General features: G+C 32.5%; 1 protein-coding gene across 1 annotated transcript; it reads right to left on the bottom strand.

Moving 5' to 3' along the window:
• Positions 1 to 153: 153 nt before the first annotated feature.
• On the bottom strand, positions 154 to 26,051 carry LOC139520801 (DNA repair protein REV1-like). The gene is made up of 20 exons (XM_071313751.1): positions 25,923 to 26,051; positions 20,424 to 20,498; positions 18,796 to 18,922; positions 16,467 to 16,638; positions 15,121 to 16,004; positions 14,420 to 14,658; positions 12,803 to 12,927; positions 12,236 to 12,390; positions 11,736 to 11,855; positions 10,996 to 11,216; positions 10,450 to 10,594; positions 8,818 to 9,048; positions 7,990 to 8,293; positions 7,561 to 7,750; positions 6,992 to 7,207; positions 6,452 to 6,685; positions 4,486 to 4,791; positions 2,252 to 2,471; positions 1,579 to 1,681; positions 154 to 315 (listed from the first exon to the last, which is right to left on the bottom strand). Exons 2-20 carry the CDS (start codon positions 20,481 to 20,483, stop codon positions 207 to 209), a joined length of 4,161 nt encoding a protein of 1,386 aa, XP_071169852.1. The 5' UTR covers positions 20,484 to 20,498; positions 25,923 to 26,051; the 3' UTR covers positions 154 to 206.
• Between the last annotated feature and the right edge of the window lie 1,456 nt (positions 26,052 to 27,507).

The raw sequence follows: 27,507 nt of genomic DNA, 5'->3' as shown, positions 1-27,507 counted from the left end.
TATCGTAGGTGGGGCATAAAAATTATGCTGTTTGTAATATTCTGTTTGTAAGAAAGAGAACTATACCCCCTAGATCTCAGTACACTTTACATGTCGTTGAAAGCTGATTTAACATCCATCCAATGATGGCCTGATAGACATACTGATCACTTATTACTTTCATACTTTTGTTTAAAATAAACTACAGAAAAATGTTTATTTATTTCTCATATCTTTAATCTACTTCCATAAAGGCCTTTCACAACATTTTGTACAGAGTCTAATATTCTGTCAAAAGTAGAAATCCAGGCAGCATTCTCTAATCTTTTAATGTGCCTGAAAAAAACCATACAATTATCATTTTTATTCAAAAAGCTGAATTCAATGTTTGTCTTATTGCAATATTTAAATTTCAGTTGAAATTGATGTCCTGATTCTTGTTCTTTTGGTTACAATTAGCTTTAAAGTTATTGTTTGTTTAACATCTAGGTTTTTTTTTTAGTGATTATGCTCACACTTTTAACAATTTGAATTCTGATTGCCTCCTATTTTTATAATTTTGTTAATTTTCATATGTTCATGGGGTACATCATTATAATTTAACCTGTACTACAAAATGCAATTCTATCACTATGCTAATTTAAAGCTCAAATGATCAAGTAACAAGAATGTGTCCCCAGTACATGGATGCCCCACTCACACTATCATTTTCTATGTTCAGTGGACCGTGAAATTGGAGTCAAAACTCTTATTTGGCATTAAAATTAGAAAGATCATATCATAAGGAACATGTGTACTAAGTTTAAAGTTGATTGGTCTTCAACTTCATCAAAAACTACCTTGACCAAAAACTTTAACCTGAAGCGGGACGAACGGAAGTACGGACGCACAGATGGACGTACCGACCAGAAAACATAATGCCCCTCTACTATCGTAGGTGGGGCATAATAAAAGCATGCTTAAAATGAAATTGACTTCTTTTGCAGTTTTTCAATTTTGGCAAGTATGCATCTTTGCATGAGTTGATCTTCTTTGTATGAAATGGTAATCAAAATACAGAATAAACAAGAATGTGTCCAAAGTACACGGATGCCCCACTCGCACTATTATTTTCCATGTTCAATGGACCGTGAAAATGGGTAAAAAATATAATTAGGCATTAAAATTAGAAAGATCATATCATAGGGAACATTTGTACTAAGTTTCAAGTTGATTGGACTTCAACTTCATCAAAAACTACCTTGACCAAAAACTTTAACCTGAAACTCGCACTTTCATTTTCTATGTTCAGTGGACCGTGAAATTGGGGTCAAAAGTTTAATTTGTCTTTAAAATTAGAAAGATCATATCATAAGGAACATATGTACTAAGTTTCAAGTTGATTGGACTTCAGCTTCATCATAAACTACCTTGACCAAAAACTTTAACCTGAAGCGGGACAGACGGACGAACGAACAGACGGACGAACGGACGGACGAACGGACGTACAGACCAGAAAACATAATGCCCCTCTACTATCGTAGGTGGGGCATAAAAATTCTGACACAATTAAATTTTCTTTGCATGTGTATCCAACTAAGCTAAGGTAAACCTTCTTACCTGTTCAAAAACTTGACCACCAAATCAACTTGCTCTAAATTACGATCTAGTACCAGATTAGTGAGATAACTAGTCATAATATCCTCATCATCTTTCTCTGGATCTGTAAATAAAATATAATGAAATGAAATGATTCTAAAAAAGATACAAAAATTTAATTATAAATTGATATCTGTTAAAATTAAAATGTGAACAAATGAGTATTTTAAGACATGATGTTTTTGCCAAAGTTGTTTTTTATAATAAAATGTTTAATGCCTATCTTATTGAATAGCAAAATGGGATTCAGATCTGTAGACATTTAATGGAATGTCCTAATATTTTCTCAAAGTTTGGAAATAGCCATTGAAGAGGGTCTCATTTGGGGGTTCTGATCTCGGATCCTGCTTACTGTTTAGTCAGATTCCCGTATCCCGCTTACACTAATGTACGTAAGCAATTCTCATTTTTTTTTGTAATTTCCCGTGTCCCGATTGATCTCATTTCCCTTTTTCACGGCACAATAATTTGACTTTCACGTGTCACGCTTACCATAAAATCGAAAATCCTGTGTCATGCTTAGACCCCAATGAGATCCAAATTGAAAGGTCAGTCTTCTGAAAGGATGGTCAAATATACTTGTACTTGTCAATGTCTACACACATGGCTTAGGTATTTAGGTATTTGTTCTTACCATTTGATGTCTGAATCCATTCCTTCAACAAAGCTCTGACTTCTGTTATAGTTACAGCCCCACACAGGTCAACCTGGACTTGAATGCTGTCCTGCTTTGTATTTGAGGTTGTTTCATGTTCCTGTTGGGCAGTTTTTCCATAATTAGTTGTGATAGAAGGAGGTTCTTTGTCAACTATAATTGGATCATCTGATATTCTGAATAAATCTACAGGATGCAACTGTGATATAAACAGAACAACAACTTAAACAACTACACGTAAAAGTACAAAAAATACTATGTAAATTATCTCATTTCTAATATATTTTTTTCCATCTCATGTTCAACTTATTCACCTTATTTTTTTTAATTCCTGTGATAAAGAACCTTAATCAAAGAGCAGATTGCTCTGAGGGATACGATTGCCGTTGTTTCATTGACACTTCACCAACTACATGTATACAAGGCTTGTATACATGTAGCTGGATAATATTATTTTCAAAACTAATTCAACTGCACATGTAAAATAGTTACAAAATACCCAAACCCGGATAAAAGTGTATGAACAATGTAATTAGGCCTATTGTGTTTTATTTTTGTACTATCAATTCTAAGTTTACTTTCCACAGCAGTCACTGTGACTCAGAGTGAGAGGAGGTATTTCACTTCGTATCTTATCACCTATTTTCCTACGTTAATTCTAGGAGGAATCCCATTCCTAACTCTTTAAATATTTATTTTCCTTTGGGTCAGTGATCATGGCTCCTTTCCGTACACATTTATCGGGTTAAATCGCATTCGTTTTTAATATAATACAACGTTTATTGACAGAACGAGCAAATACTCGACGTCTTGTTTGATTCAGAATTCACGGAAGTTACTTTCGGAAGGGAGACAACTCGAAACGATAGTAAGGAAGACTCCATTTCGCCTGAAGGGGTGTTCTAGGATGTCGAATACTTTTATTTTAATTTAAATGATGCATATGATTTAAAATTATGCAACAACAATAACCCTCATTAGCAGACATACATAGAAAAGATCCCATGAGTTATAAATTAATTAATTGAGTGGGGAATCCAGAGCAACCATTCAATCTTATAATCCTTGAAGTCAAGAAAACTATACGCAGGCGCATAATTTCCAAAACAAACCCTGGGCAAGATATATTAAATGTTTATTAAACGACCTAGATGGTTCTCTATTTCTTTATGGAAGTACAATCTCAAATATCAGTTTCATAACGGTAACATATAAGAAAAACTCCACTTCAGTTCTTATATGACAGAAATAGATTTATCGGTATTCAGAGAACTCTCTCATTTTATCAAAACTGGGAATTCCCTCTGACGTGTTTCTAAATTTATAACTACACTTACACTAAATATAAATACTGTTCAATTCTTATTTTCCGTGTTGTTAAAAACACGCATATAAGTCAAGGGAATTATCAAACATGAAGATTATGAAAAGAACATTATAGGAAAGTTGATTAAGTTCAATCCCTTTGTTTGTTTTTACCTTTAATTTTAAAGCAAGACAATCATAAGAATCTGAGATGTTCCTTAATGTTTAGAATAAAACGATTGACGTGAGGGCAATTGCTCTGAGCCATTGGTATAAGTCTACAGATTGCTTGAAAGCAATCGTATCCCAAAAACTATATAAGAAATAATTGATGCAAGCTATACTTTATTATAGTTTAAACATCGGTAGGCATTGTATTCGTGATTGTTTTGGCCCAAGGGATAGTGAGGGTCTAAATAAGCCTACATAGGTAAAACTACAATAAAGTATAGCTTGCATCAATCATTTCGATTCTGATTAGGACAATTTAGGTAGTTTCTATGTCCAATGTGTATATGTGTAGAGCGTTTGTGAATGGTTGTCGTATCTAGGTCCAACATGTCAATTTCAAATTGCAACACATTACAGTTATAATAAATGAATTAGTAACAACATATGCATTATTTAAGAGTTTAGAAGTGTTTTAAGTTAATGAAATATATCAAATGTATGCCAATTTGATAGAATTAATTTTTCTGCAGAAGTCAATCTACTCATGTGCAAACAAATTTTATTGGATTAAGAGCATGGGTTTATTCACAAAGCGAAAGAAGCATGTTGTATTAGAATGTCGAATAAGGATTTTTACATGAAACAGAATATTAAAAAGCATCTGATTTCATTCTGAGTATAAAATCAAAGGGATTTTCAATAATTTTTTTTGAAGGAATATTAAATAAAAGATTTACCTCTGTAGATTTCTTCCCTGACACAGCAGCATTAATTTTTGGTTGTTTCTTTGATACAAAGTTAAGTTTCTTTGGTCTCCCTCTTCCAGATTTTCCTTTTGGTTGTTTAGGCACTTTGAACGTTGGACTATTTTTCTTTCCACGACCTGGTGACTGGTCTTTATTAGGTGATGCAAGATTCACACGATCATTCTTGGCATTTGGAGATCTATTGTTTTTTTGCATCCCTTTACTTTGATTGCCATAAGCACTTTTTATTTCCCTTTGGATATCTAATGGTAAAGCATCAAAGCAGCTTTCATCTAACTGTAAATTAAAGTGTTACAAATATCTTAATATCAAGTGAGAAGCTTTCTCTTGCCTCCTCATAGATTTATATTAAAATAATTTTGTATAGTTTATGAGGTTTTAAGACAACTGCAGCATACTTTGTTATCAATCATGATTACTCTACCTACACCTTTCGTTAGAAGGTGTTGGTTCTATCATCTAATCAACATAATAATAGGTTATCTTTCCCACAAAAATAAGACTTTTAAGGATGATCATAATCAAGGACAGGAAAAACAATTAAACAAAGAAGAAAATATACGCCATTGCAGATAATTCATAAATGTTAGCAGCCTCATCAGCCGGTTGTTGATTTCAGATTGCTGATGCTCTGTTTCATTCCTGACTTTTTCTATACACTTGATAAGTTAGAAAATTACATATAATAACAAGTATTCTAAAAGTATTGCATGGCAATACATAGTCCCCTACCAGTTATAAAATCATAGTGATGGAACAAAATTCTAACTTGATCTATATCTTGTCATTATTTATGATGTATTTCTTATTTTTATGTGAAATGTGTTAACTTATTACAGTCACTGTTTAAAACAAGAGTACACACGCTGAAATGTCTCACCTTCTATACTAATCATTGATATTATGTTGATAGTCCTAAGTATAAAGCTAAGCTTTATTACAACTGTCACATAAACTTAACATTAACCAAGATAACTAAACAAAGACCAATGAACCTTAAAAAAGAGGTCCAGGTCAGATGAACCATGCCAGGCAGACAGGTACAGCTAACAATGCTCTTATACAACATATATACTTATAGTTTAAGAAAAATAGACCAAAACACAAAAACTTAATACTGTGCAATGAACCGTGAAAATGAGGTCACAGTTAAATTAAACCTGCTCGACTGACATAAAGATCATAAAATATTTCCATACACCAAATATAGTTGACCTATGGCATATAGCATTAGATAAAAAGACCAAAACTCAAAAACTTAACTTTGACCACTGAACCATGAAAATGAGGTCAAGGTCACATGACATCTGCCCGCTAGATCTGTACACTTAACAATCATTCCATACAACAAATATAGTAGACCTATTGCACATGGTATGAGAAAAACAGACCAAAACACAAAAATTTAACTATAACCACTGAACCATGAAAATGAGGTCAAGGTCAGATGACACCTGCCAGTTGGACATGTACACCTTACAGTCCTTCCATACACCGAATATACTAGCCCTATTGCTTATAGTATCTGAGATATGGACTTGACCACCAAAACTTAACCTTGTTCACTGATCCATGAAATGAGGTCGAGGTCAAGTGAAAACTGTCTGACAGACATGAGGACCTTGCAAGGTACGCACATATCAAATATAGTTATCCTATTACTTATAATAAGAGAGAATTCAACATTACAGAAATTTGAACTTTTTTTTCAAGTGGTCACTGAACCATGAAAATGAGGTCAAGGACATTGGACATGTGACTGACGGAAACTTCGTAACATGAAGCATCTATATACAAAGTATGAAGCATCCAGGTCTTCCACCTTCCAAAATATAAAGCTTTTAAGAAGTGAGCTGCCGCCGCCAGATCACTATCCCTATGTCGAGCTTTCTGCAACAAAAGTTGCAGGCTCGACAATAAAACTACATAGTCCTACCTGGGAGAAAGATGGCAAAGCAACAATTGGACTACTTCGAACAGGTCTTGTATTAGCTTTTGGTTGGTTTGTCCAATTAGAGCAGCCTGGCTGATCACTACTCTGCAGATTATGGGAGATTGTTTGATGTTGATTAGCTACAGGCATATTATCTGGCTGATGTCGAGTTTTTATTTCAGCTTCAATTTGCTGTCTAATATCTAGAGGTAGTTCTGGTAAAACATCTGGATCTATCTGAAATGTAGAACATATTTGGATTTAAAAAGCTTCTAACACTTACAGTAATTAATAAATTTGTACTTCATCATGTCTTAAAAGATACTATCTGCTAGTTTTACAAACCTTTCACTATTTTCTTAATAAAGGGAAATGCCAAAATATATCTTAACCTATAAAACAATTTCTGTAGAAATGCCTGCACCAAGTCATGAATATGAGTTATTTTCAATTTGTTTAATGTGCTTAAGCTTTTGATTCTGCCATTTGATAAGGGACTTTGAGTTTAATACTTTGTTATTTTACACTTTTTTCTGTATTTACCTGTGACATTGAAGGTAAACCTATAGTTGAGTCCTGATTTTGTGTCTTGGTATAAGTTGGTGGAGGATTGGTCCAGTGGGAACAGCCAGGCTCATCACTGCTTGGTAGATTTTGATTATTATTGGGAACAACTTTTGATTTCTTTCTACTATTCATTTCTGCTTCAATTTGTTTTCTTATGTCAGGTGGAAGCTCTTGTAAAACCTCTAGGTCTATCTGAAATCATAATCCCATTAAAAGTATGGAAAGAGGTTTTTTTTATAACAAGAGGCTCCAAACAGCCTGGTTAAATAATATGTCATTTTGTTTTGATGTTTTCCATTCATTCCAGTCTATTGTGTTTACTTATTTGTAGATCTTATTTATTTACATTTTTGTAAGTCTTGTATTGCCAATCTTTTTACTGTTTACAGTTTATACCTATCTATTTAAGTTTTTGAGATAAAATTACATCATTTTATTGAAATAAATCCTATAACTAGTGTGACAATTTAGCTATAATGAATTACTTATTTTGCTGATCTTTTTTGAACATGTTAAAAGTTTTTCTCTAAAATAATAATATTTACCTGTGATGGTGAAGGGAAGTAATCAGTAGGCACATCTGTTTTGTTCCTGGTAAGTTCAGGAGTAGCTGGTACCTCAGACCTTACTGATTGGCTATTTACAGAGGGATATTCTGGATTATCGAATAGTTCAGTAGGGGATGTTTCCAAGTTTAGAGTTGGTAGTGGTGGTACTATTAGAGTATTACTTCGTCTACAAAACAAATCTGTAAACATTGAGATGATATCCGATACTATATTAATAAGGAACCTTTTTTAAGGAGTCAACATTTTTAACCAACCCAATAATTTTCTATGGTCAGCAGAGATAAATACTGTCACTATAACATGTTTGTAAACTGATCACCACTAGAGCCCTACTTAGTAAAACAAACGTTTAAACATTGTTTCTTGAATACCAGCACTTTTATAAAGAAGAGTTGCATGATTTACCTATTTAAATCTTCTGCTAGATTCTGTGTTGTTATTGGACATGACATGTTACTCTGACCAGTGCTGTCCTGTGTCACAATTGTTGTGTTGAGCAAATTCTTATCCATTCCCTCTTTATGTTTTCCTAGTACTGAGTTTACAGAATTCTCCATGGTAGCTTTACTGTTTGATAAGAAGTTTTTCATCATATTTTCACTTGATTTCTTTTCTGTTTGTGGCTTTATACTGAATGATGTTTCAACAGAACTCTTACTTGTACTGGATGGTAATGCACTATTTCTTGTTTCTGGGTTTTTTGGAATGTCTGTAATAAAAAATAATTCAAAAATAAATGTTTGTTTATACAGCATTGGTATACACTGTTTGTGCCTTGTATATTTTCCAACATCATTTAATTTGTTTTTATTGAACTTCGTTTTAACAGCAAAAAATTTAATGGCGATCAAGCTTTTCAAAAGTTCTATAAGCCAACTTTTAATTATACATACAAATAATTATATACACTGTCACAAGACTAAACATTTCATTCCCTTGTTTCTAGTAAATAAAAATTTGCCAGGATTGCAGTTTTTTTTTATTAAGTTATGGAGTTAAATCTGTTAGAACTTTATCTCTGCTAAAGAAGAGTTTTGATCCAGTTATCAGTGTAAATGAAGTGTTATTACAAGATGATCTGTAAGCGAGTGTTCACTAAAGAAATTCTGCTATAACTATAAGTTTTCAGGAAAAGGAAATGTGAAAACCCCTTTATATATTTCATATACTTGTCATTCATAAAAACTGTGATCCCTGAACCATCTGTAAAATTTAACTTCTTATTCCTTTTACCTAGTTTTGCCACAGTAAACTTAAGAATACTGCTAGCTGGTCCTTTGCTAGTTTTAAATCCAGCTACAGCTGATTCTAGCCGTTGAATTTGTATACCCACTCCTCTAAGATCCTGGACTTTAAGATGTTGATTCCGGAGTATCGTAAGACATTCTTTAGCTATAATTTTAGGATCATCAGTAGCTAAAGGTAAGGTAGATGACTTAGAAATATGATTGCACAGTCCATGTCCTGAAATATACACAATAACTAAGAATGAATTTCATGGAAATAGAAACCTAAGTATTGATGCCACTATTCGTTTGTCTTTAATTTTACTTAGTGTACTCATTTTTAAAACAGCATCACCTAGTATGTCTTGCAGCTCTCACACTTAAAAATTTGGTTATACTTTAATCAAATGATATTACTTTAATTAGCACATTCATAATCTTTTGGGAGTTCTCACCCACTAGCTTTAGGGATTTTCAATGCTGGAAGAGAAAATTCTCTGACCAGTTTGTTTTGAAAATTTGCTATTCCATTTATGTGTTAAATCAATCATGCAAACTCTTGATATAAAGTCATTAAATCATAAACATAGACTAGTTTCAAACAGGTAAAAAGTTTGTTATTTTGCAGTTTTACTAATTATTATTCAATTTTTTTTATTGCGAACCCTATGATAGTTTTCCATAGATTCACCTGCAAGTTACCTGTCGATTTAAACTTTTGTAAGTTCTATTGTCCCATCTAACAAATACAACAGGTATTGTTCTCTGTATAGTTCATTCACCAAGACCTTTAAATTTCTTCTAGGAGAAATATATCACTCATTGATTAATTTACCTGACCAAAAAATTATCTGTTTTTTTTTATTGAAATACTTCTATAAACTCACATAAACTGTATGCAATATTGTATTTATTCAATATATCATTAATATATTTTCAATCTGTTCAATATAAAATCTGATTTAATAATAAAAAGTTTATTTTAGACACATTTTTAAGTATTTCCAAAGAATTTGCATGTTTTTTTTGGTGTTAATTTATAGACTATGTTTATGAAGACCTTAATTTAAAAATAATAATATTCAAATTTTTATTTATCAAACACACAAAAATATTTATTGAATATTTGATCAGAAATCAACTTTTAATTTTTAAATCATTATTAATATTGAACACATTAAAAACAAGTTTTTGGTTTTGAATAAATACAACACCACATGCAGTTTTGTGAGTCCTTTCTTAGTATTGGTATAAGTATTTTTTCATCATTGACAGTTCAATTTTTTGTTCAGGTAAATTAATCAATGAGTGATATATTTCTCCTAGAAGAAATTTAAAGGTCCCAGTGAATAAACTACACAGAGAACAATACCTGTTGTATTTGTTAGATGGCACAATAGAACTGCCAAAAGTTTAAATCGACAGGTAACTTGCAGGTGAATCTATGGAAAACTATCATAGGGTTCGCTATAAGTGTCTTTAATTTTCATTGGTAAATGGCAAAAAATATAATATGCAAATTTTTAAGTGTAAACGACAGTAATTCGGATGTTTAATAAAAAATTATGAATTGATGAACACATACACTACCGAATTCTGATTAAAGGTACTACTAATATTTTGCTTAACAATACTATACCCATAAATTTAGCTGTTTCTTTAGGTGCATCTTCTCTCCTGATCATCAGTTTAAGAGTAACTGTCTTCCCTTTCATGTTTATTTTCTTTAATCTAATATAAACTTCCTCCGCAAGCTCCGTTAAAAACTTATCAGCATCATAATCCTTAATATTGAAATATCAAAATTAAGTTAAAATAAAGTTAAAACATCTTTACAAAACAGAATATGATAAGAAAGAAGAAGCTCATAATGATTATTTAATTATGCAAATAGAAGTGAACTTTATATTTAAATGTCTGTCTTTGGTAAACTTGTTGTTGGTTCATATCTGTCAAATTTGTTTCTTAGTAAACTGAATTATTAGAAATCATGTGGTTAGTTTTTTTGTTTCAACATTTTTCCTGCCAAGGCCTTTTACAGCTGACTAAACAATATATAAGTTTTTCTCATTGCTTGTAAAGTGATTTATAATTACTTACGTACACCTCATATGAACTCTTGTTGATGAGTTTTTTTTTTAAATTCATATCATAATTTTACATTAGCTTTTAAAAAAAAAATTACATTTTTAAACCTGATGCCGTAATTAATTTCTGCAGACACAGATTTCCTCTCTTGTTCTAACTTAATTTGTCTGTCATCTTGTCCCCTACAGTACTTATGTAAGGACTGTCCAGTTTTGGGGCCAAACTCCTTCTGTAAGGCTTCCAATGACAGGTTCTGTAGGTCCCCACATGTAAAAACTGACATGGACTGTAATCTATGAGACATAGACCAGCCAACACCTAGAAATATTTAGATGTATGGATGTATGCATGATATTTTTATTGTCACAGTTATTTTTGCAGTTTACCCCATAGCACTATTTATTTTACATTATCAATGTTTTGTTATCATGTTTATGAACATAAATGGGGAGTCGGACAAATCAATTACTATGTGTCCAAATGACACCATGCCCTGCTTGCACTATCACATTAAAACAAATCTTGGTCACAACCTTTTTGCAAATATTTTACATCATAATGAACATGTGTGTTATATTTAAATTAGCTGGAATCTTCATGGTTAACAACATCACTCCAAAACTTTACCCTAATATGGAATGGATGTACTGACTGACATTCAAATGGAGGAACAGAGGCAAATACTGGAAAACACATAACGGTAGCTCTTTTCTAGGCTGCAATTGCATTTCAAATACCAAGTATAAAATACTGAACAATGTAAACACTTTTCCTTTCTTGAAATCATACAAACACTTACATTTGAAGACAACCATCAAAATATTAAATATATTTTACCTGGAATATCTTTAACAGATTGTTCTTTCATGAATTCTACTACATCTTTTGGTTTTAAATGGTACTGCCCATTTGGTTTAGCTTTTCTGGTTGCCATTTTAGCCTGAAGGATGTTTCCACCTGCAAGGAAAAAATTCTAATATAAAACCAAGACAGGACATATCTGACCTGCAGGACATATCTAGGGACATTATCTTCCAATAGACAGTACCTGGTACAAATTAGATGATATACATTTTTTTTCAAAAAATTGTCATCCAAATTTTGGTTCACATTCATGTTGTTAAGACTGTTAGATAGTTGTCTGACTGACATTCATACCACATCTTATAACATCTTATTTTGTGCTTTTCTTAGAGAAATGCAACCAAAAATGTCAATTCCCAACAATTTTAAAATAAGAATAAATAATGAAACCATTAAGTAGAATTTCACATAAAAACAAAATTTTCATTGGTGTGTGATATTGTAGAATTAATTAAGGTCCACTTTATACTAACCTAAGCCAGCAGATGCTGTACATTTGGTCTTCTGATAGATTTCCTGTCTTAACATTGTAACAAAGTCCAGAGGTTCAGCTCCAGTGTCTGATAACAGGTCTGTACAATCTACCAACATCTCATCACAGCTTACTGCTTCTATGTCATGTGTGTAGCTGAAAGATACAAAATAATAGTCAAGAGTCAAAAGTCTGATAACTAATAATAAACCAAAACATGCTTAACCAGGTCACATTCTGTATTAGCCTGCCCAAAGCCAGGAGCTTGCAATTAAATAGTTGTAATTTGCTACTTTAAAAATTCATAGTTCATGTTTATTTATCTTTTATTGTGTTGAACATAGATCAAGTCTTTGATTTTCTCATTTGATTTTTTTTTAATTATATAATGGTTGGTCAAAGTTATTTGATGTCTATCAACTTGAACCTTAGACTGAGTCTTAATAGTAACTTTAAGTCCACTTATCAGTAAAATATGAAGACATACATATAATATATGTATTTTGAACACCACCAACACTGACCGAAAGTAGGACTGCTATATCTCTTTTTCTCAACAAAAACCTACCTGGCTACAATGTCATACAACATCCTGGAAACCTCATTATATCCCTCAAAATCATATGGTATTGTGATGAGATCAGGACATAAGGATTTAGCTTTACCCATAAACATTCCATTCTTTACTCCTGCCTAAAACAAAAGTTAATACAGGAGGTTTTTAGAATTAGCCTTTTTGAGGGAAACATTTTGCCTGGGTAATTTTTAGAAACAAGAATATCTAGTTTAGATTGAGGCAATATTGAAATCTTGTTATCCAAAAATTTATCTTTGAAACTTGGCTGAACATTAAGTGTGTATGAATGTTCAGTATAAACTTAATGTTTTTACATTAAAATACAGTCATGCATTTATGTCAAGTGACATGATATTCGCGTGTAATACACGCTTTTTCAACGGTTTACACGCGAGGATTTTGTCACATGGCGTGTACACGCTTTTCACCACTTTACACGCAATTACACGCTTTTTCGTTCTTTTCATTTTTTGGTCGTTAGTGATATCGCTATTCTCGGGTTTTTTCCTTATTCGGCGATAAATACCGAAAAATTCGAAGTAATTGTTTGGCTGCCGTATTGTTTATTTTTCTATATGGACAAACTGTAAAAGGTAAGTAGTTTGTGATTAGTTTTAACGATTTTGTGATTTTCTTTCAAATTCACTTTATAGGGGAAATGTGCACAGAAAGAGGTCACTTTCAGGGCCTGTACCGTCGTCTAAAGTGCCAAAACGATGTGTACGGCAAGATTTAAGATTTATAAATTATATTTTGGAGTTCGAGTTTAAATGATCGAGTGACAAGTAACGCATAATTTGTGCATTCTATGTTGCAATGATAAAAAAAACAATACATGTGAGAGGAGAAATACAATGTAGCTATTTGAATAAGCATTTTAACATGTTTATCTAATGGAAATCAAATGTATAAAACATTTTTCTTTTTCAATTTCAGTTTCAAATCTAGCCAACATGGCAACAGATTTCTACAGGCCATGGGGATAAAAATATCACAGAACTGTTGGATCAGCTCTCATAGTACCAGCTTTCTTCTGATGAACTACCCAGTTTTAACCAGGCAATAGCAATGGAGCAATGGCAGAGATAATAGATGACATTTTACATTGCCAAAAAAAAATCATTATGACATTCTTTCAAATCTTGATGAAGCTAATTCAGTCAAATATCAATTCCTGCTGTGGGAGAGTTTTGAATATGTGCCTAGTGGTGGTGCTTTAAAAGCAACATACATGTAACAGACCACTGTTTAATACAATAAAAGTTCACAGTAGAATATATATTGTTTTTTTATATTCACAAATTTGTATGAAATTATGAACATTACCACATTCATATTAACAAGTCCGCATCTACGTCACACGTTTTCACACGCTTTTTGACATGTCATGTCATGTCATGACATGATTTCCCATTGTCAGAGGTTGACATGTATGCAGTCATGTGCATGATGTCATCTATCTATTTCTTATAATAACTATTTTAACATCATCTTATATGTATTTACTATAGTTACCTAAGCAATAAAATCATATTTTTTTAAGGTATAAATCATTTCAATTTTTGTTATTTTAGGAGCCAATAAATCCTTCAAGCCATAACCTGTTACCTGTCTAGCTTCATAACTACACGAAGCTATCTCTGACATAGAATGGAAGCTATCTGAAGATTTACTGATCACATTCCAAGAATCTCCTAAATCATCAGTGAGCTGGTTGTCTGATTGTTTCTGGTTTCCTTTCTGTAACTTCCTCTGCTTCCATTGCTCAAACTCATACTGTGGATCAGATCCATCAGCTTGGGATTTCACTCCCTTTCCTTTTGAATGAGTCACACCAATTGGCTTTCCTTTAATAATACAAAAAATTCATATCAATATTTTATAAAATTCCAAATTCACCTTCCACATAGTATATACCAAATTTTGATGATCTATAATTTTTTTTTTAGTAACAACTGTGTATCATGGGACTGTGCTTGAATTAATATTTTGAAACAAGATTTAGAAGCAGTCAAAAAAATAAGGAATCTTCTTGATTGTGTTAAAAAATTTCATTTTCCAAATGGCATCATAATTCATTGAGTACTTCAACTTTTTAGACCAAAAAGGGCCCTTTAGTCATAATAATCCACCTCCTACTTTTGTAAAAACATTGACTGCAAAAGCTTAACTCAATTTTTCAAAGTGCATGTCTTATGAGAAAAAAATATCCTTAGTATTTTGCCCTCTTTGGTTCGCACATCTAGTGCCCATTTCTGAAATGATAGGTTTAAGTCAAAAAATCTATTTGCACTGTAGTGAATTTTTACCTTTCAAATCTGGTCTCTTTCTTAGTCCTACAGACACAAAGAAACAATCCATGTCAACATGCATGATGATCTTCTCTGGTTTTCCTACATTAGGTACATTGATAATTCCTCTATCTGATATGGTATCACATTTCTTTTGTAAAAACTCTTTCAATTTCTGACGTCCAACGAAATTTGTCCCTTGCTTCTGTAACTCATTGACATAAGATTTAAATTCAGATTTCCAAGTAGACAAATGGTGTAGTCGTGAGTTGTTATAAAATTCACTGATAAATTCTGGTTCTCCTGCCATTGCCATGCCTCTTTTTGATGGAGATTGTTTATTCTCAGCTTCAGTAACTATATTACATGTAGTGCTTTCAGTCTTACTTTTTTCATAATCATTTTCCATTTGTGTGATATTATTTGTATTTTTAGTTTCCTCTAATATTTGAGTAAGGAAACTAATATCTTCATCAGACATGAGGACATCAGTATTCATTACATTTTTAGTTGAATTTTGGTCCTTAGAGATATCTTTTTTCTTTTCACTTGATGTACTTTCTAATGGAGTCTTTTTAGATTTTGCCAGCAGACGGCCAAATTCATTATCACTGGAATCAGAATCACTAAAATCTAGAGTGAGAGTTGTTGGTGTAGAAAAGTGTTCCTGATAATTAGCATGATTTCCAATGTTTTCTTCTCTTTTTTCAGGTGAAAATAAAACATCGTTATTAAAGCTGACAGAACTTTCATTCATGGTTGCCATCCTAGTTAATGTAGAAGTTGTACTTGTCTGCCTTGCCACAGCAAAAGCTGAATACTCGGCCATCCCTGGTTGGTTCTTTGACTGACTGGTATATAACTGGAATGGGATGTATGAGAGCAGACGTCCAGCCTTCACACTGAAACACACACAAATAATGCTACTCTTACAAAAAAACATCATTTATAATTCTAAGATTTTTTTAAATCGTTTAATTAGCCACATATATACTAAATTTAATGGTAGTGGATATAATTAATTGCCATTGTTATGACTTTGAATTATCTTGTTAATTGAGATGTTTTCTTATTGGGAGATGATTTCTTTGAAACATAATCATAAAATGAAACATGAGAAAAAAAAAGATATTCAATTTTGGAATTTCTGTTTCATTTGAAATTTTTAGACAACTGAAAAGATTTTGTTAACTGGTATATTTAATAGCATTGAAGTAGCTAAATTGCCTGTCACTAAAAGGTCTTGTAAATATCCGTTAAGAAAAAAGAAATATTCTTGTCAGTAGTGTCATGTCATTTCAAAACTAAGTTGAATTACGTATTTCTCAAAAATATTTTTTTTTCAAATCTAAAATCATCTTTACCATTCAATGATCCATTCAGGTTTGACAACTTTACAATGTTTAAAGTCTTTGCGTATTTTACTGTCGGGAAGATTTGTTGCTATAACATGTGAAACACGGGTTTTCATCATATAATGTTCATATTTTCCTCCATGCTGTCTCATAATCTTCTTAAGTTCATCTGATGATGGCTCTATAAAATAGAAATAAAAATGTTCATACTTTCAAGGTATTAGCAGCATTACATAGGCGTAGCATGCCCAAAAATAATGGTACGGTTTCGGCAAATTAGACATACAGGACACGAAACAGTGGCGGATCCAGGGGGGGGGGGGGGGGGGGGGGGTTCCGGGGGTGCGCACCCCCCCTTTATTTTTGCCGATCAATGCATTTGTATCGGGACATATGTTTTGCACCCCCCTTTGCCCTGGGTTAGCACCCCCCCTTTCGAAAATTCCTGCATCCGCCCCTGCGAAGGGTCCCATCAGCCTCACATAGCGAGGCTGCATTAAGGCTGGAGTTTATAGTGGTAAAATCCTGCATTCTATGTATTTTTTACTCGACTTTACTTGTACCATGTGCTCCGGCAGTACATTACACAGAATATTAACGGTCAGTTTTCAAATACAGACAATAGACATATTCAAATGTTAAAATTACACCTGCCTATCACTTGTATGCAAAAATAATTGTTGACTTATATTTTTTTCCCCATAAAAAATTACAAGAGAACCAGGATATAGACTGAATGACCCCATAATTATGGTTATGTATTTGTATATTCCTCATAATAAACAGATGGCTCCCTAAGTTAGGAAAGGCTATTTCTATAACCAAGTAAATAATTAAGGTCTCCTCAAAAACAAAATAAATATACATAACTTTTAGAATATCAATACTCTAACAGTTATTGCATATACATATTTTTAGATACTAGCTATTGACTTAGGGAGCTACCATTTGATTTTTATGGGGGGGCTAGGATGAAAAATTTTGTCCTGCATTTTTTTTTTAGCTGTAATCTCTGTCCTGCCTTTTTATTTTTCACTCTGTTTGGTCCTGCCTTTTTTTTTTTAGTTTATCCTGACTTTTTTTTACCTAAATTGTCGTCCTGACTTTTTTTTTTTTTTGCAAGTGTCTCATCCTGCCTTTTTTTTTACTCAAAACTCCTGTCCTGCCTATTTTTTTCAAATTTCATCCTAGCCCCCCCATAAAAATCAAATGGTAGCTCCCTTACTTGTTTAACATGGACATGTTCTATCTAACGTGACAGTACCCAAATTGCACCTATTTTGACAGTTTTTTCACCTACGTTTTTTTTATGATCAAGAAAAAAATGTCCATACTGTGTTTATTTTGTAGCCCTATCCTTCTTTATTGGATAGGTACACCAATTTAATTTTGAATCCATATTGAGTCATAAAAAAATGGGTTTGAATCAACCTCCAAACTATCCATGATTCTGTAATGAGGAGTACCCAAATTGCATCCATGCTTAAATTCACATCGTCAAAAGTCTAATAACCGAGCTTTTGTTCAATTTCTTCAAATATTTTGAACAAGTGGATATAAGTCCATGCTTACTCTTCATATTTTACGAAATGGATACTTATAATATATTGTATTTGCTAATTTTAAGAAGATGACGCTTTGATGACGTCGCCGTACATTTTGCTTTTTCAGTAAACAGTCCATCTGTTGATAAACACTGTGAACGTTGTGTGTATATTTAAATATGTTTACCTATGTTAAAAGACGTGCATAGTATCAAATCATAAAAATACAAAGTGATTAGTCTCTAGGAAATCTTGTAGGATTTCTGATGCTATTTTTTCTAAATAGGTGCAATTTGGGTACTCGGTGCAATTTGGGTACCCTTACGTTAAGTGTTTAGCAATATTTTTATAGTTGGAACTTACTGTATATGTGTTTACTTTCAATCTGTGTTATCAGTTAGATTTAACCTCAGTTGTATTTAGAAAAACTCAACTTTGTTATCATAAAGACAGCTGTCCATATAAAAATAAGTAGATGTAGTAGGATTGCCAAATGAAGCAACTATCAACCTGAGGTTAAGTGACATGGATGTAAACAATAAAACCATTTCAGCAAGTTCTGGTTCTATAATCATAATAGAAATTAAAATAAATTGAATCATATAAATGTATAGCAAAAACAGCAAACAAGAAACTAGTCTTTTTTGGGCCCTTTATAGCTTGCTGTTTGGTGTGAGCCAAGGCTCCATGTTAAAGACTGTACTTTGACCTATGATGATTTACTTTTAAAAATTGTGACTTGATGGAGAATTGTCTCATTGGCACTCATACTGCATCTTCCTATATCTACTTACTTGTATAACCATCTACATGTATAGCAACACCTTTAAATATGTCTGACAAAGGACCAGATATATTTTCTTCTGCATTCTTGGCAAACTGTTCACCTAACTTTTGTCTTTTAGCTTCCATGTATCCTCCCTGAAATTATCAATACAGATACTTATTACTTTCTAATGAATCTACTTTTGTTCCCATTGTTAATTTTCAAACTGTGGATGTTACAATTCACCAATTAAGATGAACATTAAACGAAATAAACTAATAAGTAGAAGATACCCTGTCTGGCATATTGAATTACAATTTTTGTTTGTTCAACCAAAATTGTTCTAGTCCCGAGTCAGACCTTTGATTCCATAGAAATGTGTTTTATTTTAAAACATATCTTTTCTGTGTACACAGTTGATGTTTTGTTCAATGTGTAACTAAGACAAAAAATTATAACCTCTGTTTACCAAGGCGTCCAAAAACTATTTGGGCCAGCCAGACATTTTTTTCAATCCGGTTCTTTCTCCCTATAGATAATTACAACAGATGGGAATATCCATATGATAAAGCCATCAAACTAGTACAGGCCTATAAATTTCATTAAGTTTAAACATGTTTTATTGTTCAAAATGACAAATGGATCAGATGTTAATTTTACAACTAAGTAATGTCTTCTCGAAATTTTATAGACTTCATACTTTATCAGTTTTAAATAAATTCCTTTTCTGACATTTACATTGAAAGTGCATGGTCAGAAATAGCACCTATCAATGGTCTTAACAAAGTGTATGTGTCAGTGGAAGACCAGCTTAGTTATTTGATAAACACATTTTCCAATAATGTTTTTTACTAGACAACTAGAGAACACGAAACAGAGAAGGTTGTGCAAATTCCATTTATTTTAATCTAGTGTTTTTTCCACATTATTTCTTAGGAAAAATATCTGAGATGAATGTAAGATAATGATATAAATGATATTTTTTTAAATCTTAATTTGACAAGATTTTAGCTAAAAATTATTTAGATTTCAACCAGGAATGTTTTAATTTAGATAAATAATAACTTCCAAAACAAGTACTTGGTGTCCAGTACAAAAAGTTTACCAGGGGCCTCTGTGACTGAGTGGTCTAAGTACAAAAAATGTAGTTACTACTGTAATCACAAGTACAAGTCAGTCAACAATGAGGTTGCGAGTTTGAACCCCGCTCGTGTGGGTGCACTTGACTCCAATCTTTATTGACTAGGATTGTCTTTTTTTCTATCAAAGGTCAGTGGTTTTCCCTAGGCACCCTAGCTAATCCTCAATTAATAAAAACTGGCCGCCACGAAATAGCCCAAAAGCATTAAAACACAAAAAAATCAAATCAAATCAAAAGTTTACCTGACACAGGAGATCGCATGTAAATCTCACCTGTAAGAAATTGCTTGTAATGAGGGAGATCATACTTTATGACCAGAAAAGTGTGGCTGTTTAAGGCACATGGTCAAGTCAAAATGGTTCATTTTTCCAAATTACTTGAACCCTAAATTGGCAAACTTGTGTACAAAAATGTAGGATGTCTATTTCTTGTTTGGCCCAGTCTCACAATGTCTGATAAGTTAACATTGGCAAATATGGCAATTTTTTAGCCTTTCAAAAGTAAACTATACTTACCCATTCTTCCCATCCACTGCCCATCCTCCTTCCTCTTCCTCTGCGAGACCGCCCTGCCATCTGTTTAACTTTAAGCTTTTAGAAATAAAAAATGCATTCATCAGAATTGTTGAAATTGAGATGTGTCATGTAAAAGTATACAGTGTACATTGTAGATGAGTACAAAAACCTAATTTTCATGATATATGTAAATACACTATGGTACTAAAAGGATGTATTTGAGATTGAAATTTAAAGGGGCATCAGCTACAAATTTACTAATTTATATACATAAAATTAAAATTTGTGATTTTGTTTTGTTTCAAACTTTTATAAAAGCAGAATATAGAAATAATATGATCATTTGATTTTCAACAGTTATAATTCTAAAGGCTCTGCATTGCTAAAATGGTCTTCAAACAAAACACAATTTTTATATTTCTGTCAAAACTAATTGTTTGCAAGGTAAACAATGAAACTCTCAAAAATGATAGAACAGATAAATTAATGAAAACACATGAACCCCACAGGATCAAATAAGCCAAGATCCAAGGTCTATCAGAATTAGATCAGACTTCTGAATTGGTTATTAGCTGCACCAACAGACTTTCAAGTTTCAAAAAACATATATATATATATATATGTGATGAATGTTTGTATAAAACACTTTTGTAAATTGATGTGGTAATGAGTCACTATAAATAAGCTTTCTGCTCAAATTTATTTTTTAACTTAGTGATCTACTTCCTGATTCATTAAAACAGTAGAGTGTGTCAGATGATAACTTTTATGGCAATCTCCCATGCAGAGTTGTCGGTCCTTGCTCTCTCTCATTGAGAGAGCAAGGACAGACAACTCTGTATGGGAGATTGCTTTTATGGGTGCTTTCATTGAGGTCCAGTTCGACATACTTAAGCATGTGGTTGTCAATGTTGCTAAACCTTGAGTTTGTTTCGCATTGGTGTCACATCTTATCTTCTAAGAGAAAATAGAGCAAGGCAGATGTCCATTTGAAAATAAAAATTAAAATGCAGGAATTGATGGGTCACTGTGAGAACTGTCCACATATAAATAAGAAAATTAAGGGTGGCAGGTAGGTGAAAAACAGTGGTTTGTTACAATTTGAGAAACTAGAGAAAATCAAGTCATTCAAGTGATTTTTTTTAATGGTTCGTGTGGAAATAAACTTGGCAAATTGTAACAAAACCCTCTAACATCCCTTGGCCAATCTGGGTCCATTCGCACCCATTCACTTTCACCCTTTTTTACTTTCGCACCCTACCATTCCCGCCCAATTTTTATTTGCCTTGTGTTTAATAATTTGTAAACGTCAACTTTGGTAGGTGTATTGCTATAAATATATATTTTTTCATTGTTTTTAAATAAAGTAAAATTCTGACAACCAGTATTTATTTTTGTGTTGAATAATTCTTTACCATATTTTGATTAGTGTATTATAATAAATATTTTTTTTATTGTTTCTAGTAAATGAAGTGTGAATATGACAACATTATTTTGGTGTTGAATAAATGGTAATTAGCATGGTAAGTGTTTTGCTATAAATATATAATTTGTTCATTGTTTCTAAATATAGTGAGATTCTGACAACGTTTTTTTCAATGTGTTGAATCTCGAGTGTTGAATAAATCTTAATCATGTTTAGGTAAGTGTTTTGCTCTATATATCTGTTACAGTGAATTTGTAGAATCACTGGCCAGTTTAGGGATTATACATAATCACTAAAAAGTTCAGGAATTATGTATAATCACTAGAAAAAACGTCAGGGATTATACAAAATAACTGAAATGAAGAAAAGTCAAACAAGTGAAACTGCGAGCTACTGCTCACTGATGATACCCCCGCCGCAAGTGGATAATATTAATAGTGTAAAAATATGCAAGTGTTCGGTAAACAGGAAGTTGTTGAGTGATGAATCTGAAAACGCATCACACAGTAAAGCTGACTTATATAAATCCTGAAACCAAATTTCAGAAATCCTTGTATTGTAGTTCCTGAGAAAAATGTGACGAAAATTTTCAACTTGGCTATCATGTGTAAAATCATACAAGTGTTCAGTAAACAGGAAGTTGTCGAGTGATGAATCTGATAACGCATCACACGGTAAAGCTGACTTATATAAATCCTGAAACCAAATTTCAGAAATCCTTGTATTGTAGTTCCTGAGAAAAATGTGACGAAAATTTTCAATTTGGCTATCATGTGTAAAATCATACAAGTGTTCGGTAAACAGGAAGTTGTCAAGTGATGAATCTGAAAACGCATCAAACGGTATGGCTGACATATATAAATGTTGATACCACATTACAGAAGGGGTGGATGTGTCGTTCCTGAGAAAAATGTGACGAAAGTTTTGTGGGACGGACTGACTGAAGGACGGACTGATGGACGGACTTAAAAATATGCAAGTGTTCAGTAAACAGGAAGTTGTCGAGTGATGAATCTGAAAACGCATCACATAGTAAAGCTGACTTATATAAATCCTGAAACCAAATTTCAGAAATCCTTGTATTGTAGTTCCTGAGAAAAATGTGACGAAAATTTTCAACTTGGCTATCATGTGTAAAATCATACAAGTGTTCGGTAAACAGGAAGTTGTCGAGTGATGAATCTGAAAACGCATCACATGGTAAAGCTGACTTATATAAATCCTGAAACCAAATTTCAGAAATCCTTGTATTGTAGTTCCTGAGAAAAATGTGACGAAAATTTTCAATTTGGCTATCATGTGTAAAATCATACAAGTGTTCGGTAAACAGGAAGTTGTCAAGTGATGAATCTGAAAACGCATCACACGGTATGGCTGACATATATAAATGTTGATACCAAATTACAGAAAGGGTGGATGTGTAGTTCCTGAGAAAAATGTGACGAAAGTTTTGTGGGACGGACTGACTGACGGACGGACTGATGGACGGACAGACTGACAGACAGAGGTAAAACAGTATAACCCCCCTTTTTTAAAGCGGAGGATAATAATTTAAGCTATAAAATCATATTTAAACAGCATAACACTGTAAAACATCAATTGTAAAATGTTAAGCACAAAATATCAAAATGATAACCCTATTTTTTTTAAATGTTAGGCACTTTATATTAAAATGTTAAACACAATATATTAAAATAATATGCTTCACATCTGTTTTTACCACAATATCCACATTTTAGAAAATATTTTTCTTCACATATCGAATCAGATTTTATGACCCGCCTAAGAGAAATAAAGTGTTCAGTAAAAACATCTGCTGTAGGTACACCCCAAAAAAGAAAAAAAGCAACCTGGAACTGGTTCGAGCAAGATACCATGTTTTTTGGGACAGGCGATATCCTTTTTCAGACTTTTGGTGAACAATTACTAATATGTTTTTTGGATTCCCTTTCCTTTTTTACTTTGTGGAATTTCAATGAGAATATTACACAAAATGCCAGCTTCCTCTAAAATATTATTACAATTGTCAATCCTTAGTTTTTCTATACATTTCGATCTGTAAGTTCTCTGTTTGAATTTCTTGTTCATTTGAAAAAAAAAAAAAAAAATAACAGATGTTCCATAATCTTCTTCACCATTTGTTTTACATATACCACAAATAACATGCTCTGTGGATTAACAAATAGAACATGAATATCCATTTGACACTGGCTTTTAATAAACAAACAATACAAGTAAAGTAAATGCTATAAAGGGAATCTTGATATTATTATTAATTTTGTAGTCTTCAACTTTTATCTCGAAACCCTGTGTTGGTTATACATTGTATCTTTAAGACATGTAAGATTATCCTCTGTATTTAAAAGCAAAATTATTTCATTTGGCAAGGAATATGAAAGTAAAAAATGATAATTTGTCTATTATATATTTATTTTTTGTTTTTTTATGAAACAAAGGATCCTTAAATTATTCATAATCCCTGAAATTATATTAGGGAATTTGTAGAATAATTATTGAAATGTTCCGTGATTATGTAAAATTACTGGTCATTTTCAGGGATTATATATAGTTACTAATGATTTTAGTGATTCTACATATTCCCTGAAAAATATAAATTCACTGTAACATCTCTATATATCTAAACACACGAGATCAAAGGAGCCGATTATGAATGTTTTTTATTTAAAATCTTCAAAGTGTTATACTCCTACCAAGCTAATAAAACATCAATCATGATTTTAAACACTCAACAATAACACCGGATTAGGCTGTATATGAATACCAATTAGCAGTAATCATACGTAATTAACATTTAATAATTAATCAACGAAACAAAAATCTATAAAATAATTCCTCAAATTTTATTCAAGAAAATAGAATTATTTGGTATATACTGTGACGAAAAAGTTTAGTATGGGACTTGAACTAAAGTGTGTATCCGTGTGTTTGTGCTGTGTTGTTTGGTGTACAAGTTTCAGGTCGTGCCTTTCACTTGTAAACGGACAACAAATGCCACACTGTATACTCATTAACAGGGTAACCCTTGAAACCTATTGGTAGCATGATTAAGTGAATTAATCCTGGTCACATAAATAAATAAATGGATCCTGGTGCAGTTTGAACAAAGTCTTGTAAGTGAACATAAACACGAAGTGGAATAAAAGTTCAATACTGTATTAATAAAATCACACAAATATATAAAGTTACAAGTATAACAAAAAGTACATCTAACATCAGGCTCAACAATACGATTCTCCCCTCTACTACATAAACGTTACTGTCCTCTCCTTTCTATAAATTCTCTCTCCCCCTTATCTGACACTCTTTCTCTCTTTTTTATCACTCCTACAAGCCCATATACAAATATAGACTACTAGGGCAATCGGGCTCTGTGTATTCCGTGTTCCGGTAATCCTTACTCCTAGCTATAGTGTTCCTGCTCCTTACATAAATTTACTAGGGCACCATATGCAAATCATTAGGGTTCACTAGTCAAACAAAGAAATCTAAACATAACTCTTAATCAATATAATCTCTGATGATCTTTAACTGTATTAAATGGCTATGTGTGAAAATACAGGTGCATGTAAACCTGATACAATCAGATAACACACTTAAAATATATCTAATATTTCAACTGAAATTCGAATTAAAATTGGACATAAATTTATAGGGTCGGAATGGATTTACGGGGCAAACATGTGAGGTGTGAACGTGTAGGGTACGAAAGTGTATCAGCCGCGAACGGACCATTGGGGTCCCTTTGCCACAGTTTCAGAGTAATCACGGACTGTGTGTAGTCTGGTTTGTTTTGTATATTTTTACTACAATGCTTGAAAACACGTCGTATCCCTATCAAATTCTTTAGTCATTTGAGATTTTTTCTGAATTATTTGAGATACATATGTATGACCTGATGACAAAACATTCAGTAACACTCACAGCCGTGTACCCTTGTTACTGGTACATAATAATTAAGGGGGGTTATAGTATCAATTCACGAAACAGCTATACTTCGTCCCTTCTCTCTTACAGCAGGGACATAATATCGCTTTTATTTACATGAATATTACCTATATTAATGATTGTATCAATGTAAACTACGCAACATTTCCTTCTTTGCTTGGCTTGCAGAAAAACGGCGGGAATTCCGAGGATTACTTTTTCCGGTCATTCGGTATGCCTTGGTAGTCTTCATAATCTCTATTCTCTAAAAAGAAATCTCGAGCAAAGATTTTATATGCTGAGACTACTATATGTATAACACATATGTTATAGAAGTCTCATAAATGTTAGTCAGTTAAACAATATTTTATTTTCAAAAGTGCACAAAATACAATTATACAATAGAAATATAGGGATTCGGAAACAAGAAGAACTTATAAAAATCCTGGAACAATTGTACTAAATTTAATATAGTATGTCTCAAGTCCACCGGTCCTACTAAAAAGCGCCCGGAAGCGCCCGAGAGCGCCCGGGAAAAGAAAAAGCGCCCGGGGAAAGGAAAGGGCACCCGGGGAAGGAAAATTAGCGCTCGGGGAGAATAAAATAATAATATTTTATAACAATAAATTTTTTCCTTAAAAAAAAATAATCATTGCTTGTTTTGTCCTTAATATAAATGTGGATATATGGTGCCTGAAGTCTAATATTTTCGCAACTGCATGGTGAACACTTTTTTATGCAGATGCTGATATACATTTATTATATCTTTTTTATGAAACTAAAACTGTTTCAATGGCTATGCTTATCAGGGTTTTCAAGTACTGCTTATTTTTAAATTTAAACCAAACTCCTGCTTTTTACCCCCTTGTTTTAACTACGGTACATGTATAGTACTGCTTTATTTGCTGATGTATTATGTGTAACTCTTTTAATTTTGATTAAATTAATATTAATCTGTGAAATTTTTTATTTTCATATCGTTTTTGAAAAACATGCCTTTTGATGTCTTACATTTTATAAATCTTCCGCATAAACTGTGATCCATTATAATCAGTCTTTCAAAATAGTATTCATAAATTATATTATTGTTAAAATTGAAACATTCATACTTGTTTTATTACAAATGTCTATTATCTGAATTTGAAAATTACTTGTCTAAAATTTAAAAAAAATAATGTGCATAACTTATTTCATCAACACAAAGTTGTCTCATGCCAATAAAATATCTATATATTTTCCCCGGGCGCTTTTTCTTTTCCCCGGGCGCCTTTTCTTTTTCCCGGGCGCTATTTTTTCTTCCCCGGGCGCATTTTAGTAGGACCCCAAGTCCACCTTCAGTAAATATTTTTTATGCTTTCAAGTTGATCAAATGCCAGACGAGAATCAGACTGAATGTTCGATAATTGAATAGAGCTCTAACAATGGAAGTAGGCTAATATACGAAGATTTTATGGCTATACATTTACACAAGAGAATTAAGATGTTTATAAATCAAACTGAATGTTCGGGAACTGAGCAGTGGCGGATCCAGAGGGGGGCGTAGAGGGCGTACGTTCCCCCTTTGCTTGGAATTTTTTTGTAAAATGGTTAACCAGACTAGACTTCGTGAACTTTGTCATTTCCCGTGTATTTAGTTTTTATGCGACAATTCTTTACTTCGAAAGATGTTTTTCGCTCGTATTTACTTTTTTATATTATTGGTTATGTCAAAGG

Source organism: Mytilus edulis, chromosome 4, assembly GCF_963676685.1.
Source record: "Mytilus edulis chromosome 4, xbMytEdul2.2, whole genome shotgun sequence".
Taxonomy (NCBI): domain Eukaryota; kingdom Metazoa; phylum Mollusca; class Bivalvia; order Mytilida; family Mytilidae; genus Mytilus; species Mytilus edulis.
Note: the sequence above shows the minus strand (reverse complement) of the source record. Positions and strands in the feature narration are given on the sequence as shown.

Coding starts and splice junctions, on each gene's coding strand:
- LOC139520801 (XM_071313751.1), bottom strand. CDS start 20,483: ATGGCAGGGCGGTCTCGCAGAGGAAGAGGAAGGAGGATGGGCAGTGGA. Junction 16,005..16,466: donor CCTGAATGGATCATTGAATG/GTAAAGATGATT, acceptor TGTGTGTTTCAG/TGTGAAGGCTGGACGTCTGC. Junction 12,928..14,419: donor GTAGTTATGAAGCTAGACAG/GTAACAGGTTAT, acceptor CTTTTGTTTTAG/GCAGGAGTAAAGAATGGAAT.